This window comes from Mesoplodon densirostris, chromosome 1, assembly GCF_025265405.1.
Source record: "Mesoplodon densirostris isolate mMesDen1 chromosome 1, mMesDen1 primary haplotype, whole genome shotgun sequence".
Lineage (NCBI taxonomy): Eukaryota > Metazoa > Chordata > Mammalia > Artiodactyla > Ziphiidae > Mesoplodon > Mesoplodon densirostris.
The window spans coordinates 46731297-46751116 of NC_082661.1; the positions used below are offsets into that span (position 1 = coordinate 46731297).

The following is a 19820-nucleotide window of genomic DNA, read 5'->3' on the forward strand; positions in this document are numbered from 1 at the left end:
TTGTCAATATGCATGAAGATGAAGGTGAGCAGGTTCCCCAGACTTCAAGCCAGGCAGTTGGTAGACAGCAGATCCCAAGAAGGGGGAGCCAGGAGGCAAAACATCAGATCTCCAGATACCCACTGTCAGGCTGTGATGTGAATCCCCAGGACATGGCCCTTTACTAGGAAAGGTCATTACCTGTGTGACTTGTCAGGGCAGTGTGTACCACAAGCTAATGACTCTGGGGCTCTGTCCAGTGTAGTTTGGCCTGCACAGGGTTAAAAAGTAAATTGAAATGCCCTGGGTGGGGCCAGTGTTCTCCAGTTCTCCACAATTCCCACCAATCTCATCTGACATCTGGACAGCTTCATTCATGTGTCCACCCCTCTGTAGATCTTGGAGAAGCATTGCAGGGAGTCCCTCCAGCCTTGCCTTTTGTTTTATGTAGATGCACCGGTCCAGCTTCAGACTTTTCTGCTGCAGGACTGACAGTGAAGTTAGAGCTGGCTCCACCTTCCCTGCCTTCCCTTTGCAAGCATCTTCCCCAGGACAGGACACAGAAGTGCCCCCAGCAGCCCCCCTCACCCACATCCTGCTCAGTCTGGAAAAGGAGACCAGGGAGGAAGGAAGGAGAACATTTATTGAGAAATGTTAGCAAGACAAAGGTTGGAAGGGGGTAGCGAAGACCAAGGGAGAAAGAATGGCTTTCTCCTGGAAGTCCAGATGCAATGCTGATGTGCTTTTACACATGTATTTCCCAGGTTCTTGGGTTTTTAATCATAAGGTTTTTCTTGACCTGTTGAGTAAGGAAGACTGATGGAACAGCCAAAAGAGTGATGCTTCATGTACCATTCTTCAAGGAGCTGGTAGTGGGGGTGCCTTTGACAGGTGTGTTCTGGGGTCTCCAGAGGAGGGGGAGCTGCAGGTTTAGGGAAACACAAAGAGTGGAGCAGAGTTGAATGAGTCAGAACTGAGAGGGTGATTGTTCTTCATTGTCCAGCCTGCTTCATCCCACAAGCTAGCACATGTGGCTATTGAGATTGAGAAGTGTGGCTGGTCCAAAGGGAGATGTGCTGTGAGTGAGTGTAAAATACACACCAGATATACACCAGATTTCAGAGACCCACTATAAAAAGAAAAGTGTTACCTATCTCATTAATAAGTTTTAGGTATGTTATGTGTTGAAATGATAATATTTTTGACATATTAGGTTAAATAAATTGAATTATTAAATCATTTTACCAGCTGTTTAGTTTTTTTTTTAATGTGGCTACTAGAAAATTTTAAATTACATATGTGGCTTGTATTACATTTCTGCTGGATAATGCTGGTCTAGGCTTTTCTTAGAGCTCCAGAAGCAAAATACAGGAACACGCAATCTCACACACACAGACACACACACACTCTGTTGAGGGTTCCAGGCAACTCCAACAGTTGGAAGGTAAGTCTGCTGAACTTTTCTCTTGAAACTGTGATCAATTCTCGAAAATAATGCATACCCCTCCTCGGCCCTTGGCGACCCCCTGCTATTGATCAGTCTTCCTTTTTTCCCCTTGTTGTCAGCCCCTCCACTCCTGCCATCTTTGCCTCCACCATACCCCACCTCAAACCCAGCTTAGGCTGTTTCCCACTTTTTTAAATGCCACCATAGATTCAGAGTGTGAGATGTGCTGGAGGGAAAAAAAAGTACTTACCCTTTGGGAATAAGAAGTCATTTTTCCCAGACTTTGGAAATTAACATAATGGGGCTTTTCTGCATTCCAGCTGCAACGTTGGATCTGGCAGGTTGGCTGTTCCCTGACATAATGCAAAACATAACTCAGTGGTCATTTCCATGTGTAAAAAGTTCAGCAGTATTGTTGGAACAATCATCATAAATCAGGAACAACTTTCTTTGGGGACTCTATTGCCACTTGATTTAGTATTTCCTGGCAACTTGCCTATCATGGAATGAAGCCATGATTGCTTCCTACACAAAATGTTATCTGCAGAACATCCCACCAGAAACCTACAGAAAGAACACTGACCAGCTTGCAAGTTTTGATAATCTGTGACTGCTTTTTATATTGAGAATAAATTTGACAATGGGACTCATTGTTAAACTGGACAATATATTCCATGGAACAGCTTCCAAATTAAAATGGGGCTTATATGGCGTTTTACATACCATTTGTTCCAAAGGAAAGAAAATTGGACTCTTTCAGTTCCAGGAAGAAAATTCAGCAAAACATGTATACTGTGAAATAAGAGAAATTATCCTCAGCAACTTTTGTGCTAACATGTTCAGTTATTATGAAAACAGGAAAAAATGGATCAGCTGTAGAGAGTAGGGGAGCATGACAGTCTCATGTCCGAAATGTCCCAGAGCTTCTTTTAGACGAGCACTGTGAGAATGTGCAGTTCCTCACATGTAAAGGAGGAATTTACCCAGGAAGTACTAGGAGGAAAGGCTGGGAGACTCCCTCCAATGCCCTGTAGTAGTTTGGCCCGGAAGTGCGCTGCGGGGGAGGGGCGGTGGGGGGAGTTAGGGACTCAGTAGATGGAAATCCCGCTGTCAGTTCACAAACCCATGGTGGCTCTAACCCCAAGATGACACCTGTTATGGACAATGAGCCCAGGTCAAGAACAGGAGTGACCCTCGGCCTGCACTCAGCAAAGAACAAGGACACTCCCAGAAAACACCTGACGCCCTCCAAAACTTAGGAAAGACAAGAGCAGAGATGAAGAGCTCCGTGCGGGGCCACCTCTGCTGGTTCACTCCTGAGCTGCCTAGCTCCCCAGGCCATTGAATCAGCAAAGCAAAACTTGAGTATTTAGTAAATCTAAACCTATATTTTCTTCCTTTCCCTTCCCTTGGGTCGGAACAATTCAGACTGAGATCTCAATTCCTGGTCCTGGACAAATATTGTGCTCCCTTTGTAATGATGAGCACACAGAGAAAAATTGCCAGGCAAATGAAAAGATAGCAGAGTTCAACAGAAGGGACCACTCTGAGGAATCAGAGAAAATATTTTTCTATGAAATATAGTTTCTACAAGAGATGCGGGAAGCACTCGTGATTTGTGTTTCCAAAAAGCTTCAAAAGGACATTTCTTCTATGAAATTTGAGCAGGGAACCATAAAGAGAAAAACAAACAGGTTATGGAGGCCAGCATGGAGATTTAAAAAAAAAGTTCATTTCAGATTGAAATGGAGGAAGTGAACAGCAAAATGGATCCTGCAGCAAACAGGTTTGATGGAGCAGAAGTCAACTTTTACAGCACAAAACTCAGAAAAAAGACAAAGAGATAAAAAGAATGGGAGAATACATAAAAAGCATGGACAAGAGACATGTTTAATATGTAAACACTAGGAATTTCAGAAAAAGAACCAATAAAAATGGAGCCATTATTAAAAAACAATTTGGGGGAAGTTTTCCTGAGCTAGAGAAAGTCTTGAGTTTTCTGAAAATCAGACAAAAATAATGAAAAATTTTTAATTCCTAGACTTAATCTTGATAATTTATTTTAATTTCAAGAATAAAAACAGATTCAGTGAGTATCCATGCAGATAAAGCTTGCCTCCCACTTCTCCTTTGCAACATGAAGAAGACAGAATTGTCTACAGAAATATGAGGGAAAAAGGATTGTGACCCAAATGGGATTGTCCGTTAAAATGTGTGTTGACAAGAAGTAAAAGCAAAGTAAATTCCTCATATTACATAAGGAATAATCAATTGACATTGCTCTATTTTTGATAATGAAAATTAGAGAAAATAGATATCAGTACATTTTAATTTAATGTCACTACTAATAGGATAAAAATAGTAGATATGACTTCCAAAATCACGGGAAATTCAAGTTAAAAAAGATAACTGTAGTCTATAAAAAGGTATAACTGATTCACTTTGCTGTACAGCAGACACTAACACAACATTGTAAAGCAACTATACTCCAATAAAATTTTTTTTAAAAGGTCCATTAAAAAGAACCATAAAACAACAAAACCCATAAAAACATGTTTTATAGTAGAAATAAAACTAAACATAAATCTTGTTAATAAAATGATGAGGATAAACTCTCATTTTGAATCACAGACTTTTATATTGGGTTAAAAATATTGTATCAGTGTACCCAGTGAATCCCAAAATAATAAAAATAAGGCAATGGGCAAAGACATAAGAAGATGAATCCAAACAAAAGCAGGGCAAGAGACTTCCGCGGTCGCCGGCGTTCCGGAGCCCTGACGCAGCCTCTGAGTCACTCAGCACCTTTTGTTCGGTCAGCGGCGTGAGGGTCTCGCCGCGGCGTGTCGTCGGCGCCGCTCTGCCTGTGTACGCCGGTGCTCTCGCCCGGCCGGCCGGCCTGCGGAGCTCCCGCCCGTGTCCCCCGGCTGGTCCGGGGGGTTCGGGCACCGCCTCGACTGCGGTTCCGCCGGACGCGCGGACTGGACCGCAGTCCGCACCCCGAGCGGACGGAGTCATGAGGCGCCTGCCGTACTTCTGCCGCGGCCAGGTGGTGCTGGGCTTCGGTCGCGGCTCCAAGCAGCTGGGCATCCCTACAGCTAACTTTCCTGAACAAGTAGTAGATAATCTTCCAGCTGATGCATCCACTGGCATATATTATGTTTGGGCCAGTGTTGGAAGTGGAGACGTCCATAAGATGGTGGTGAGCATAGGATGGAACCCATACTGCAAGAATACAAAAAAGTCCAAGGAAACTCATATCATGCATGCTTTCAAAGAGGACTTATATGGGGAAATTTTCAATGTGGCCATCGTTGGCTACCTCAGACCAGAAGAGAACTTTGATTCTTTAGAGTCACTTATTTCAGCAATTCAAGGTGATATTGAGGAAGCTAAGAAATGACTAGAATTACCAGAACATTGGAAACTCAGAGAAGACAATTTCTTCCAGGTTCCTAAAAGTAAAATAATGGCCACTGATGGAAAAGCATCTTATTTATTCATACACTGTTGTCTAATATTTTACTGCTCATAACTACAGTCTCATCTTGGTTATATTTTAAAAATCAAACATTTTCCTACAGCTGTGAATTAAACAGTACAATGTAGTTATCATATTATGTTGCAACTGTTCAATTAAACCCATCATGTTACAGTACTAAAAAGCTTCATTTTAAAAATCAAGATTCTTTTTTATGTAATATATTGATTAAAATGGACCACTGGAAAGGTCTTAAGTGTTTTATAATGGAAATGAAATATATATAAATACAGGTAACAGGCAAGTCACTAGTTTGAGATGAGAACTATGATTCTCATGATCAAATTCTAGCATGCATGTACCTGTATAGCATGCTCTGCTAATCAGAAGGCTTATAAAAGTAACTATATTAAGCAGAGGGTTGACAGTTTATTACAAACCTAAGGGGAAAAATCCAGACTTGGTATTTTTTGTATTTTGTGCATTTATATATTATTATAGACATGAAGGCTTGTGAAATTTCATTTTAATTAGTCATTTCCTTTAAGGGCTCAAATCACTGTACTGTGTTCCATTTTTGTTACAGCTGCCTCAGTTCTAATTGGTCTAGACTCTCTCCCTATTATTTTTCATTTTTCTTTTAAAACAGTAAAATGAGTGTTTTTCAAATCTCTAGGTCTCATTTTTGTGTTGTATAACACTTCTCTCTTTTTAAGAGTAGCTATTCTTCAACATTTTTCTTAACCTTTGTTTCCTGTATACAATTGTCAGTGTCAGTTTTTCCATTTAGAATATCCAACTCTACATTGACAAAATGTAGAGTTTCATCTGAGTCTGTATCTGCCATCCCATCCCTTCACTATATGAACAGTGATTAAGCGCATATCTCTTGCATTTTAGAAAAAACACCCAAAACTTCATCTGTAGGTTTCCTCAAAGTTTAAACAAACAGCTAGCAGTTCATTTATATATACCAGTTTCGTAAACAACACAAAATATTTGTTCCCCACCCCCACCCCACCCCGCCCCGGGAAACTATTTAAGAGCCAACTAAACTATGAAATACAAAGTTATTTGTTTTTAATGTGATTATATGTTCCTGAGCAAATGCAAGCAGTTGTAGTTGTGTGTGCACAATGTAATTTAAGGCTAAGGAGTGCTATCTAGAAGGTAATTTTAAAGATAACTCATTATAAAACCATTTTCCCCTAATCTGCATAAATGAGAGAACTGATTTTAACAAAACTGTTTATATAATATTTAGAAAAACATCTAAAGCTAATGTTGGAGAAGGGGGAAGCAGGAATAAATTCAGTTGGATTGGTTTGACTTTTTGGTGTATGAATGGCAAACAATGTAGTATGTGTCTTTTTCATTTCTTCTTTATAGAAATACTTAGAAAATGTAATTTAATGTTAGAAAGCCTATACTTGAAAGAAGCCTCAATTATCAGTGGTTCTATGAAACAAAGTTAAAAACAAACCTGGAAAATGTAAAAAAGATTTGTACCTGTTTGAGTAGCTTGCGACTGATTGTGTCCTCATTAAGTGTGAAAATTCTTTGATACCGTCATCTTACATTTTGTTAAATAACTATTGCTTTTGAAAAACCTATAGTGTGTGGTTTAGGAGTTAGTTAATAGTGTCTACATTTTTTAAAGTTTTATATTAAGTATTTATATCTTATAAGAAATTGAAGTAGGGCCATTTTTGATTAGTCACTGTTTTCAGGCCTTGAAATAAATCTTGACCAAGTGATGTTTCTTCTTAAAAAAGAAGGCAAGGGTGGAACATGAATAGGAGACAAGGTGGAACCCAAGGCTGACTCAGTCAATACGATAAATAGTGTTAATTTATTCCACTAAAAGAAAAAAGTCCTCAATGAAGATGTAACAGGTTGTACTCTTCTATGCTGAATGTAAAAACATTAAATGTAGTAAACAAAAGTTTCTAGCAATACAACAAGAGGAAGAGAAGTGCTGTTGTAGTAGGTGATGTTGACACACTCTGTTGGGACAAATCTAGTGGACACAAATGAGTAAGTGTGTAGAGGGTTCAAACAATGTAACTTATTTGTGTCCCTAAAATGGAGAAGGTACAACTTTTCAAAATGTACTTAGAACATTTCTACAATTTCATTACAAAGAATATCTTAGTAGATTCTAGCAATTAAAATTCCACCAGTGTACCACCAGTCCACGAGTTTTTGTTTGTGTTGTAGACCACTCACTGCTTTTGACAGATCCCCATGACGATGGTTATTGTCATCATAAAATATTCACTGAGAGCCTGTGATGAGCACGTCCCCCTGCATATGCCATAGACAGGAGGTCAGGAGATTCCATAGCCATGCATTTAAAAGGAAAAGAGAAACTAGGCTTTGATCCATTGTGAATGACTCCCAAGCTCTGATTCTTCATCTAGATGGCAACTGTTGACCCTTCGGTCAATGATGGAATTAAAATCTAGTTAGTGTCCATGGAGCAAATAGATTCCATTTCCAGCATGAGGACAGTGACCTTTTATTCATTCTCACCACTGCCTTGGATCTCAGACTTACACACTTAAGAGGACTGCCGTCATGGAATGAGAATAACTCACTCTAGAAGGGCTGTGTTTTGGTAAAAGCGATTTTTATTATGGAGCCTAAGGTGCTCTGGAAATATAAACTGTGTAACTCGGGAAGGCATGTCTCATTTTGAGAAACATTGCAAGAGCACATATGATCCTTTATAGAGTGATTATAAAGTGATTTATAAAGTGACTCTTCACTGCACAAACTAACTCAAGGGACCTTAAATACTGAACACTCTTAGTGTGTTGCAAACTAGATTAGGGTTCCACATGACTTTTCTGGAATGCATTTATTGCAGAAGGTACAGCCAATGTGTCTCTAGGAAGGAAAATCATTGAAGCTCTCCATGGCCATCTGGAGTGTAAAATGAAGAGACCATGTGTGGTCTGGACAGGAGTGATCTGTGCCTAAAACTAAGTCATCTGGTGCAAGGTGAGTAGGTTGTTTTTAGTAAGTAGATAATTAAGAAAAAGCATGGGCATGTGCTCCATCGTGCTGTGTGGGCTCCATTCTAACCACCGACTCGGCAGTGACTGTGTTTTTAAGGAGATGAACTCCCTGGTATCCTCATCCAGGTGAGTTGAAAGTGATCAAGAAGAAAATCTCCCCAGGGTCCCTGAGGTTGCCAGAGCCCTGCTTGCCCTGTCCTGGGTCACCCTGCATGTCAGGGAACGGAGTTGAGATCATATACTCTCTGTCTGAGAAGTGCACGCCTATTTACATACATACACAATCTCCTTGAGAGCTCCTTTGAATTCAGACACATCAGTTATTTGCAACTGCATGATTTCATTCCACACAGTGGTGATATTTTTTTCTCCAAATATGGACTCCTGAGGTGGTAATAAATAATGCAGTCTGGGCGTAGGAAATGGAGTATCCTTCCCCCAGGGTTATTCCAGGGAAGCAGGGACGGAAGCGGGCCTTGCTATTTCAGGAAAGCTGGTGGAGGTTGGATTGGAGGGCTGGTAGCTGGGCGGCAGCTGTCCTCAATCTTGTGGCTTTAACAGAGGGGAGCTGCCAGATTTACATTGTTTAAACACTTAACTAAATTAGCTATGGAAAGAAGGATGGGAGGAGCCCCGCTTAGTGGGGGAATTCAGGCCTTCTGTCTTCAAACACTTTACACACACACACACACACACACTGATTTTCCCCAAAAGTCTGCCAGGGGGTACTGGAGAGAAATTGTGTGCCCCTTATAGCAAGATTAACACGACAAAAACAGTGAAAATGCCTGCTTTAGGAAGCTGTGCCTGGAGCATCTGGTCAGGGTTGCAGGGCTCTGGGCCTACACGCTGGGCTGAGAGTCTAAGTTAGACCCTGGATCGGCAGACTGAGGACTAGTCTAGGGCAGTGGATCCAAAAAATAAGGATGAGAACCCAGAGGCTTCTGTTCTGAGGACAGGAAACACTGGATGAAGGCAAGTGGTGTAGGTCTGGCTCTTTGAGTCCCTTTGAAATCATCTCTGGTCTACTGGATTTTCAGTTTAGCGATTGTTGGTTAGAGGACAATTGCATCTAAGAATGTTAAATATTGGCTCTTTGTCAAGTTGGTGTTTTCTCTAGTCGATGGCCACAGCGCTCTGTCATTGAATTTATCCTCTTTAACATTCGATCAGTGAGTTGAGTGACACCATGGAAGGCATTTATCTAACATTCTAATAACTTAAAACATGAAAGCATATACAATGGAAAACAGAATCATGATTTGGAATAAATTTGAAAAATGGTAAATTGAGCCAAGACCAACTAGGTGAAGCTTCTTAGGAGTACACGGAAGATTCTAAAATTAGATTCCAGAAATCCATTTCATAAGCATAATATAGAAGAACTGTAGCTGGACAGATGCAGCATCTAAGGAGACACTCAGTGACTTCAGTTTAGCACATAGTGAGTCATGGGGAGCCAGGACTGTCCTGTGGCAAAGAAAGAAACAGCCCAGGCAGCGCTGGCAGACCCTGATCTGGCTCAGCTCCAAGAACCCGGAAGACCTATGGACAAGCCAGGAACTGACACCTTCTCACAGGAGGAATTTGTAAAGGAGCCTGGGTTATTCATCCTGGAAAAGACCCCTCTAAGGCACGGTCTCCATCTCTGAAGACTCTCATGGAGGACTGGAAGCAACTGCTCAGACAGACCTGGAGGGCAGAAGTCACAAGAAGGAACACTTGGGCTTAAAATACAAAGATATTCTAATGACTCAAGGTGTCCAAAAAGCGGGTGCCTGCTTTGCAAAGCGAGTACTGAATATCTGAGCAGAGGAAAGAAGGCCTATGCCATCGCTAAGACACCTCTGGCACCATGATTCCCTGGAGTCTATGTGGATATAGGCTAGTCCTCTTTAAGAAGCAAAATCCACTCCTTCCCCTGGATAATGACACGAAACACCTTTAATCAATGGGCTCTCAAAGTGACCTTTGGGAGGCTGAACTGCATCTTCCCTAAGTGGAGATAAGGAGTTCACTCTATCAGCCCAGAGGAATCCTCCAGGCTGAGGAGGCCCAGCTGAGACTATGACATGTTCTGGGCCTGGCCTGACCTTCCTGGACCTCCAGGCCGAGGTTCGGCTCCTTGGGGAACCCACCGACTGAGCTGCTGTGCAGCGACTAGGGCTCAGGCACCAGAAGATTAGCCTCACTGTGTGTTCCTATCACTGGATTATGGCCAGACTGATGCTCTTCCTGTTCCCATTCTGGGGGATGGCAAGGGAACTGGGGTTGGGGGGAGCCTTTGATAAAGCTGTACAGGTCCCAGGAACCATCACAGAACCGTGGTCTGTAATTTTATTCCTAAATTGGTAGCAGAAGAGTTTCCAGATGGCCTCTGCTCTACTCAATCCAGGTCCCACTTCTGTCTGTGCTTGCTGGGTTGACCTTGGACAAGTTATTTGTCCTGTCAGATCTCAGTGTCCTCATCTGTAAAAAACAGTGGTTAACTTGGTGATTGTCGTGAGGTTTAAAAATATAAGCGTGTACGCCATACACCGTAGAACAGTCTACAGCCCACGTACCACTGGCACATTTTGAGGCCCCAGGTTATTAATTGTGGCTGTTCTCATTATTTTAGGTAATTGCATGCGCCTGTTTTATTTTCTATGTTACCAATTCTCTGAAGGTAGGACTTAGGTCATAATTTTTTCTATAACTCAGAACTAGTTCCAAATTTGGCATATAACAGTTGCCAAGGAATATTTATTCCACAAATAAATAGCTCATATTTTAATATAATGTAATGTTAATTAGCGAAGGACCATCAACAGAATGAAATAGGTAAGTTGAGGTAATAATAAAAATAATGAGCAATTATTAATTACTTCCTTTGGGCTGGACACTTTACATGCAGTCAAGTGTAGCATTGAATTCTCACAATAATTCTCAGAGGAAGAAACTACTAACTCCACTTTAAAGATGGAAATACTGAGGTTCAGAGTTTAGATGACTTGCCTAGAAGCCCGTAGCCTGGACCTGACCCCCCAGGGGTGTCTCACGCCACAGCCTGTGCTCTCCATCACCAGGTGACCAGACATCGGAGCTGATCCCGTTTCATCCACAGTAACCGTATGCAGTGGGACTGGCCCCACACCCCCCAAGCTGCTTCCAGATCTGATGGCAGCGCCACGTTTAGCCCTTACATGGAGCCCTGGAGAAGCCATGTTCCTTAGCCCAGATTCTAATCAATAACCTCACACTTTCTGTACACATCCTTGCTGAGTGTGACTGCATGGGGAGCATCTGTTCTGGAGGTGGGCCACCCCCGATGGGCTCCTCTGCTTCCTGTCCTCTTAGGGGCACACAAACAGGGACAGACCCAGCTGCATGAGTCTTGACAATCATCATCATCATCGTTATCCCTTTGCTGTCAAGAATATTCTGAAAGTAAATGTGAAGGTCCTCCTCCCAAGTGAAACTCCTTGTACAGTTCTAGGGTGTCACTTCAATGCATGTACTATGCCTCATTTATTGTAACCTCTCCCAGAAATACATAAAGTGAAAATTAGATTAACTTGGAAGACCTCTTAAATACCAGTTAATTTGGATGTGTTTGCTGGACTTGAGTTAACCTGACTAATTAAGTATAGAGTTACATTTAAGTTACCCACTGAAGATGGGTGTTGTCCTCATAAATATCAACAGGTTCATTTACTTCTGCTTGCTGTGAAGCTACGGAATTCAAAACCAGAGCTGCTTGTGTGATTTCTTGCATATACTGCACTGCCATGATCTTATTGAATGTATTTTTTAATATTCTTTTTATATGTGTTCCATTTCAGTTAAGTGGAGTGGAAGGAACCAGGACCAAAAAAAAAAAAAAGAAAGAAAGATGAAAACTTCTCCCCCAGAAAATGTGTTTACAAAACATTCTTTGATATTTCAGTAACAGAATAATTTTGCACGTAGAGCTCCCAATTTACATTTTCTTCTTTCTATTTTTATACAAAGCCTTTTTTTCCCTTCAGAGCAACAGATAAACTGAGACATATTTGTTAAGGTGGTAGACAGATGAAAGAGATGAGCACAAAGTCTAGAGCAGGGGGTGGCAAACTTATTTATAAGAGGCTGTAACATTTTCAGTTTTGCAGACCATATGGAACTACTCAAGTCTGCCACTGCAGTGTGAGAGCAGCCATAGATGATACATCTAAATAAGTGTGTTGGGTCCCAACACAACTTTATTTACAAAAACAAGCAGCAAGCAGATCGGATCTTCCAGCATAGTTTGCCAACCCCTACTCTAGACAGTCAAACAGGCCTCAGTTCAAGCCTTGTCTCCATCACCTATCAGTTCTGACTGTAGGCTGTGAACCTCAGTTTCCACATCAGTAAAATGGGTATGCAGCACATATTTCAGAGTGTTAGAGGTTAGGTGAAATGTAGCACTTCTGAAGCACTAATTAAATGTGTGCCTCTAAAATAAAAAAGGAGAGGATCATCCACACTGTCAATGAGGTCAGTGCAAGAATTTTTTTGTTGGATGTGAGGCTGAATTAGAAATAATTCCTGCCCTGTGGCTGTTCTTTGGTCTTTTGACTTCAGCTTACTTGAAAGAATTAAAGAAGAAATAATTGCATGGGATTTATTTATTGACTGCAAAAATAATATTAAAAATATTTTCTTCTGTGTTTCTCAGTAAGGCCACAACGATGATCTGGCTAAAGCAAGTTCTCCGACAATCTTGCTTTACCCTGAAGGGTTTTTATGTTTTTACATCATAGCTAATACCAATCACCTTATTTTCCCATTTTTCCATGGCCATCAGGAATCTCGAAATGAAACCTTTGGTTCAATTTTCAAAATCTAGCAATTCGAACTTTATAATAGTAATAAAACTAAAAATAAGAAAATTTTATTGAGCACCTAATATGTGGCACTGTTTTAGGCACCCGGGTTATGGTGAGCCTCGAGACTCACATGTTTCCAATCTCTTGGAGCTTTCCTTTTAGTGGGGAGCTAAATAATAAACATGGTAGCACAAATATTAAATAATTTTCTGGGTGACAGAGTGGTGTGATGAAAATAAAGCATCCTGACATGGTAGAGAGTGATGGATGGAGGGGTGCATTTTAGAAGTGATTGAGGAAGTCTTCCAAGGAGCCGTGTGAAAGGCTGGCAGGGAGGAGCGCGAGATCCTGTGTGGGGAACACAAGTAGCGGGTTGGGACCCAGCAAAAAGACCAGAAGGGTTTGAGCAGAGCAGGCAGGAGACTGGAGCCGAGCAGAGGGTGCGCCAAGGCTTTCCCTGGTGGGTCGTTTCAGTGTTATAAGAAGCCACGGGGAAGCTTCCAGCCGGGGAGCCCAGAAGCCTGGATGTTCACCACACCTCACACCTGCCTCACCATTAAAATGGCATTTCTCCCCCTCCCTGCCATTCCTCTGAAGCTGCTGCACCTCTTGGGGTCACCAGTGCTCTTCTAGTAGCAAATTTAGTAGATGCCCCCATCAGTTTACTTAAAATATTACATACAATAGCATTCACTCTTTTTGGTGTCAAGTGCTAGGAGTGTTGAGTTCATGGAGTCCCGTAACCAGCCCCGCAGGCAAGCAGAGCTCCTGTTAATCCCCTATCTTACTACCCCAGAAGCATTGACACAATTGCCCATTTTCTCTCCTGATCTCTTCCTGCTGTGAACTCTTGGTGTCCTTTAGCCTTTTTCTTAAACATTGGGTTTCTCAGAGTTTCATCCTCAGTCCCTTTCTCCTCTCATTCTGTATTTTTTCCCTAAGGATGCCCACCCACCCCTGGCTCCAGCTGCCGGCCCTCCCCTTCTGGATGCCTGCAGGGACCATGGGAGCCCTCACTCCCTGGAGTCTGCTCAGATGGCAATTCTTGGTGCTTCTCCTGACTCCTACTTAAAATTGCCTCTGCTATCCCAGCTTCCCCAGCATTTCCTATCTCAGTTTCTCCTGTATGCCATTTCATAACCTTTATCACACCCTATCATACAATGTACTGATTCGTTTGCTTCTTGTCTGTATTCCCACTAAAGATAAGCTCCAGGAGGGTAGGGGATTTTACCTGTGTTGTTAGATTTTCAGCATCTAGAACCATGCTTGGTATATAATAAGGGTTTAATAGTTTAATAACTATTTGTTGGGTGATAGAATAATATTGATGATCTGGTGCTTATTTGGACATCTTACTCTAATGCTCCCAGTTCCTCAAAGGCAACTGCCCGGCACTAGTCTCAAGTCCAGCTTCCCCTTGGGGATGAGAAGGAGCTGAGTTCCCTGGTATAGATGAGGGTTCTGAAGCTGGGGCCACTCTGGGGATAGGGATATCAGTGGACGCCTTTGGTCTCTTGCCTCCTCTTGCCTGGGCCCACTTGTCTCAAATGTCTTAAAAAGATCCAGTGTCTTCCAGAAAGGGGGCCCACCTATCTCAATGGTCCTGGACACAGGAGAAGTCCCTTTAACACATTATTTTCCCTAGAATGTTATGGGATATGACAGCTATCATGAGTAAAGATTAATAGTCAAGACTGCTGCACTCATGGTTAGAAGAACGCCTAACACATAGTAGTCATTCAATAAATATTTGTCGAATAAATGAATACATGCTTAGCAATTTTAGCTATTTCCAGTGTAAAACTAACTCATCCTTTACTGTGATCTGGTTAATCAGTTCCTTCCTCTGGGACTGAGAAGAACTGATAACGTGGTTCCTAGTCATCGACTCTTCCTGTCGAGGGCTCTGGTTTCTCAGAGGGGCTCAGTATGGTTTCCATTTCCCTCTGAGTATAACTAGGGCACTGAGAGGTAGACATGGCTGCTGCTTTTTAATGATATTTAATTAAATTGAATGTAATTTATAAAAATTTTTCCCCAGCTTTTTTCCGGTATGATTGAAAAAAATTGTATATATTTAGGTTATTATTGTCATTTTTTTAAGGGTGGACAACCTGATGCTGTAATGTATATATACATTGTGAAATGATAACCACAGTCAAGTTAATGAACATGTCCATTACCTCACATAGTTACCATTTTTAGGGGTGGGGGTAGTGAGAACACACTTAATATTTACTCTCAGCAAATTTCAAGTATGCAAACGAAAAGAGAACAAACTATACTTACACTCCTGAATGCCCAGTGAGGTGCCTGGACCACTGACCAGAGCTCCATATGTAGAATGAAGCCAAGAGACCAAACTGACTCAGACAAGCATATCTGAAGGAAGAAGTCTTTACTTTCTTTTTCCCAATTCATTTTAATTGTGGTAAAATGTACATAGCATAAAGTTCACTATATTCACTGTTTTTAAGTGTATAGTTCAGTGGCACTAAGTACATTCACATTGTTCTACAACCATCAACATCACCCATCTCCAGAACTTTTTCATCTTTCCAAACTAAAAATCTGTACATACTCATTAAACACTAACATCCCATTTCTCCCTTTCCCCAGCCCTAGAAACCTCCATTCTACTTTATTACTCTATGAATTTGACTACTCTGTGTACCTCATATGAGTGGAATCATACAGTAATTGTCATTTTGTAATTGGCTTATTTCACTTGGCGTAATGTTTTCAAGGTTCATCCAAATTATAGCATGTATCAGAATTTTCTTCCTTTTTAAGGCTGAGTCTGAATAATATTCCATTATTTAATATATATATAGATATAGATATATATCACAGCCATATCTATATCTACATATATAAATATGTAGATAGATAGCTATTTGTGTCTTAAATCTATCTGTATTGCTGGATCATGTGATAATTCTATTTTTAATTTTTTGAGGAACTGCGTATTTTCCACAGTGGTTATAACATTTTACATTCCTACCAACAGGGCACAAAGGGTTCCAATTTCTGCTCATCCCCACCAACACTTGTTGTTTTCTTGCTTTAAAATTAATTATTAAAAAAACCTTTTTTTATTGGAGTATAGTTGATTCACAATGCTGTGTTAGTGTTTGCTGTACAGCAAAGTGAATCAGTTATACATGTACATATATCCACTGTTTTTTAGATTCTTTTCACATATAGGTCATTGCAGAGTATTGAGTAGAGTTCCCTGTGCTATACAGTAGGACCATATTAGTTATCTGTTTTATATATAGTAGTGCAACACTTGTTATTTTCTTTTTTTTTTTTTGGTGGTGTCCAGCCTAATGTCGTGAGGTGGTATCTTACTGTAGTTTTGATTTGCATTTATCTGATTATTAGTGATGTTGGGCATCTTTTCATGTTCTTGTTGACCATCTGTTTTATATCTTCTTTGGAGAAATGTCTATTCAAGTGTTTTCCCAATTTTTTAATCAGGTTGTTTTTGTTATTGTTGAGTTGTAAGAGTTCTTTATGTATTCTGCATATTGATTCCTTATCAGATATATGATTTGCGAATATTTTCTCCCATTCTGTGGGTAGCCTTTTTACTCAACTGACAGTGTTTTTTCACACACAATTTTTTATGAAGTCTAATTTTCGTATTTTTTTCTTTTGTTGACTGTGCTTTTAGTGTCGTATCCAAAAAATAATTGCCAAATCCAATATCGTGAAGCTTTGTCCTATGTGTTCTTCTAAGAGTTTTACAGCTGTAGGTACTACATGTAGATCATGGATCTATTGTGAATTAATTTTTGTATATAGTGTTAAGTAAGGGTCCAACTCCATTTTTTTTTTGCATGTTGATATTCAGTTTTCCCAGGACTATTAGTTGAAAAGACTATATTTTCCCCCATTGAATGATTGTGGCACCCTTGTCAAAAATCATTTGACTAAATATGTGAGGATTTATTTCCAGACTTTCTGTTCTATTCTATTGGTCTATATGTCTGTCCTTATACTAGTACCATCCTGTTTTGATTACTGTAGCTGTGTAGTTAAGTTTTCAAATCAGGAAGTATACGTCTTTGAGCTTTTTTCTTCTTTTTCAGGATTATTGTGGCTATTCAAGGTTTCTTGAGATTCCATATGAATTTTAGGATGAGTTTTTCTACTTTTGAAGAAATGTCAATGGAATTTTGATAGGGTTTATGTTGAATTTTTAGATTGCTTTGGGTAGTATTGACATTTTGGCAATATTAAGTCTTCCAAACAGTGAATATAGGATATCTTTACATTTACTTATGTCTTTAATTTCTTTCAGAAACGTTTTATAGTTTTCATTGTGCAAGTCTTTTGTCACCTTGTTAATTCCTAAGTATTTTATTCTTTTTGATGCTATTATAAGTGGAATAAACATTTTCTTATTTTCCTTTTCAGATTGTCCATTTATAGTGTATAGAATTGCAACTAATTTCTGTGTGTTGGCTTTGTATCCTGCTACGTTGTTGACTTAACTTAGAACTTATCAGTTCTAAGTTTTGTTGTGGAATCTTTAGGGTTTTCTACATATAAGATTATATAATCTGTGAACAGAGATCATTTTACTGCTTCCTTTCCAATTTGGATGCATTTTACTTCTTTGTCTTGCCTAATTGCTTTGGCTGTGTCTTTACTTTTACACTTATGTCTTTATGTATTAGGCTTCCATAGCAGTCAAATAATTACTGATCCCCCCCACCCAGGGGAAACAAAAGGAAAGGAAAAACACATACACTTGTTTAAGTTGAAGTACAAATTATAACAACTGTGCTGGCCAACAGGAAACTTCACCTAAATAAAATGGGATCCAGGATGGGAGGGATCCTTGCCTTGGCTGGAGAGGATATACCATGTCAAGGAGAGCACACCCATGGAGAAGGGCAGTGATAATTTGCCCACCTTTGAAAATAAAGCACAGGGCAGCAGGAAGCCAAATGGGGTCCTGACCTTGTGCTGACCTCAGGAGTCCCAGTATGGTCGGTGTTAGTTCAGAAACCTACAGTCACACTTAATACATTGTGCTTTTTTCTCATTTAGCGTTTGCTAAGTCCCTTTGGGTCCCTATGGTGAGTGTGAAGGTACAGAGTATGGTAGGCATCCTCAGCTTTCCCACCTAAACCAGGTAGTCTACCATCACCTTTTTTTTTTTTTTTTTTTTTTGCAGTACGTGGGCCTCTCACTGTTGTGGCCCCTCCCATTGTGGAGCACATGCTCCGGACGTGCAGGCTCAGTGGCCATGGCTCACGGGCCCAGACACTCCGCGGCATGTGGGATCCTCCCAGCCCGGGGCACGAACCCGTGTCCCCTGCATCTGCAGGTGGACTCTCAACCACTGTGCCACCAGGGAAGCCCCATCACCTTTTTTCAAAGGAAAAAACCTTTGAAATCTTATGTTTGTTTCTGATAAAGATGGCAAATTATACAAATCAATGGAAAATTTAGCAATCTGGAGGAAAATGGGTAATTCTGGATACTCCCCATTCAGCTCCATGCTTCCTTCTCTCACTATTAGTGGGAATGTAAAATGGTACAGCCACTTTGGAAAACAATCAGGCAGTTCTTACAAATAATTAAATATAGAGTTACTATATGACCCAGCAATTCCACTCCTAGGTATATACTCAAGAGAAATCAAAACACATGTCCATACAAAAACTTGTATGCAAATATTTATAGCAGCATAATCATAATAGCCAAAAGCTGAAAACAAATCAAATGCCAATCAACTGATGAACCAATAAGCAAAAGGTGGTATATTTATACAATACAATATTGTTTGACTATAAAAAGGAATGAAGTACTGATGCACACTACAACATGAATGAACCTGGAAAACATTATGGTAAGTAAAAAGTAGTTAGTCACTAAAGACCATACATTATATGATTCCATTCATATGAAATGTCCAGAACAGGAAAATCTACATAGAGAGAAGATGGTTTAGTTATTTCTCAGGGCTGGAGGTAAGGGAAGGGAACAACTGGGTGATAGCTAAAGGGTGTGTGGTTTCTTTCTGAGGTGATGAAAACATGAACACGTGAAAATTGAGTATTGTGGTGGCTTCACTTATCTGTGACTATACAAAAAACATATTTGTATACTTTAAATGATTAAATTATATGGTATGTAAATTGCATCTCAATAAATGTGTTCAAGGAAGTGAATTAAAGGATAACAATAGCATATAGGATGGTAGGAGAGAAATGGAAGTGTACTGTTTAGGTTCTTATAGAGTTACAGATGTATGCTACCAACCATGAAGAAACCATTAAAATAACAAATGAAAAAAGATGGTAGTAAACTAACAAGGGAGATAAAATGCAATTACAAAATATTCAATTAATTCAAAAGAAAGCAGAAAAAGGTGGAATAAAGAACAGATGGAAAAAATAAAACACAAATGTCAAGATGATAGACTTAAACCTAACTAAATCAATAGCCACATAAAACGTAAATGAGTTAAATACCTTAGTTAAAAAAGAAGACATTATCAGATTGTATAGCAAAGCAAGCTGACTGTATGCTGCCTAAATAAAACTCACTTTAAATATAGAGATATGAATACATTAAAAATAATAATGGAAAAATATACTATTCTAACACTAATCAAAAGAAAGCTGGAGTAGCTATTTTCATGTATGGCTAAGTAGAATTCAGAGCAGCAAATAATACGAGATATAAAGAAGGTAATTTCAAAATAAAAAGGGATAAATTTATCAAGAGAACATAACAATTCTAAATTTTTGTAAAAAGAGTACTTCAAAATATATGAAGCAAAAACTGGGAGAATTTTAAGAAGAAATAAACAAGTCAACAGTTATAGTCAGAGATTTCAATACCCCTTTCTCACAAACTGATAGACTATATAGACGGAAAATCAATAAGGTTATGGAAAATTTGAACAACACTATCAACCAGTTTGAACTAATTGACATATTCCTCCCAACAATTACAGAATATATATTCTCTTCAAGTGCACGCAGGACATTTACCAAGTTAGATCATATTTTGGCTATAAATTAAGTGTC

At 39.9% G+C, this 19820-nt stretch overlaps 1 protein-coding gene across 1 annotated transcript; it reads left to right on the forward strand.

The window, feature by feature from the left end:
- Positions 1–4442: 4442 nt before the first annotated feature.
- Positions 4443–4829, forward strand: LOC132502893 (riboflavin kinase-like). The gene has a single exon (XM_060119193.1). It carries the CDS (start codon positions 4443–4445, stop codon positions 4827–4829), a length of 387 nt encoding a protein of 128 aa, XP_059975176.1.
- The last annotated feature ends 14991 nt before the right edge of the window (positions 4830–19820 follow it).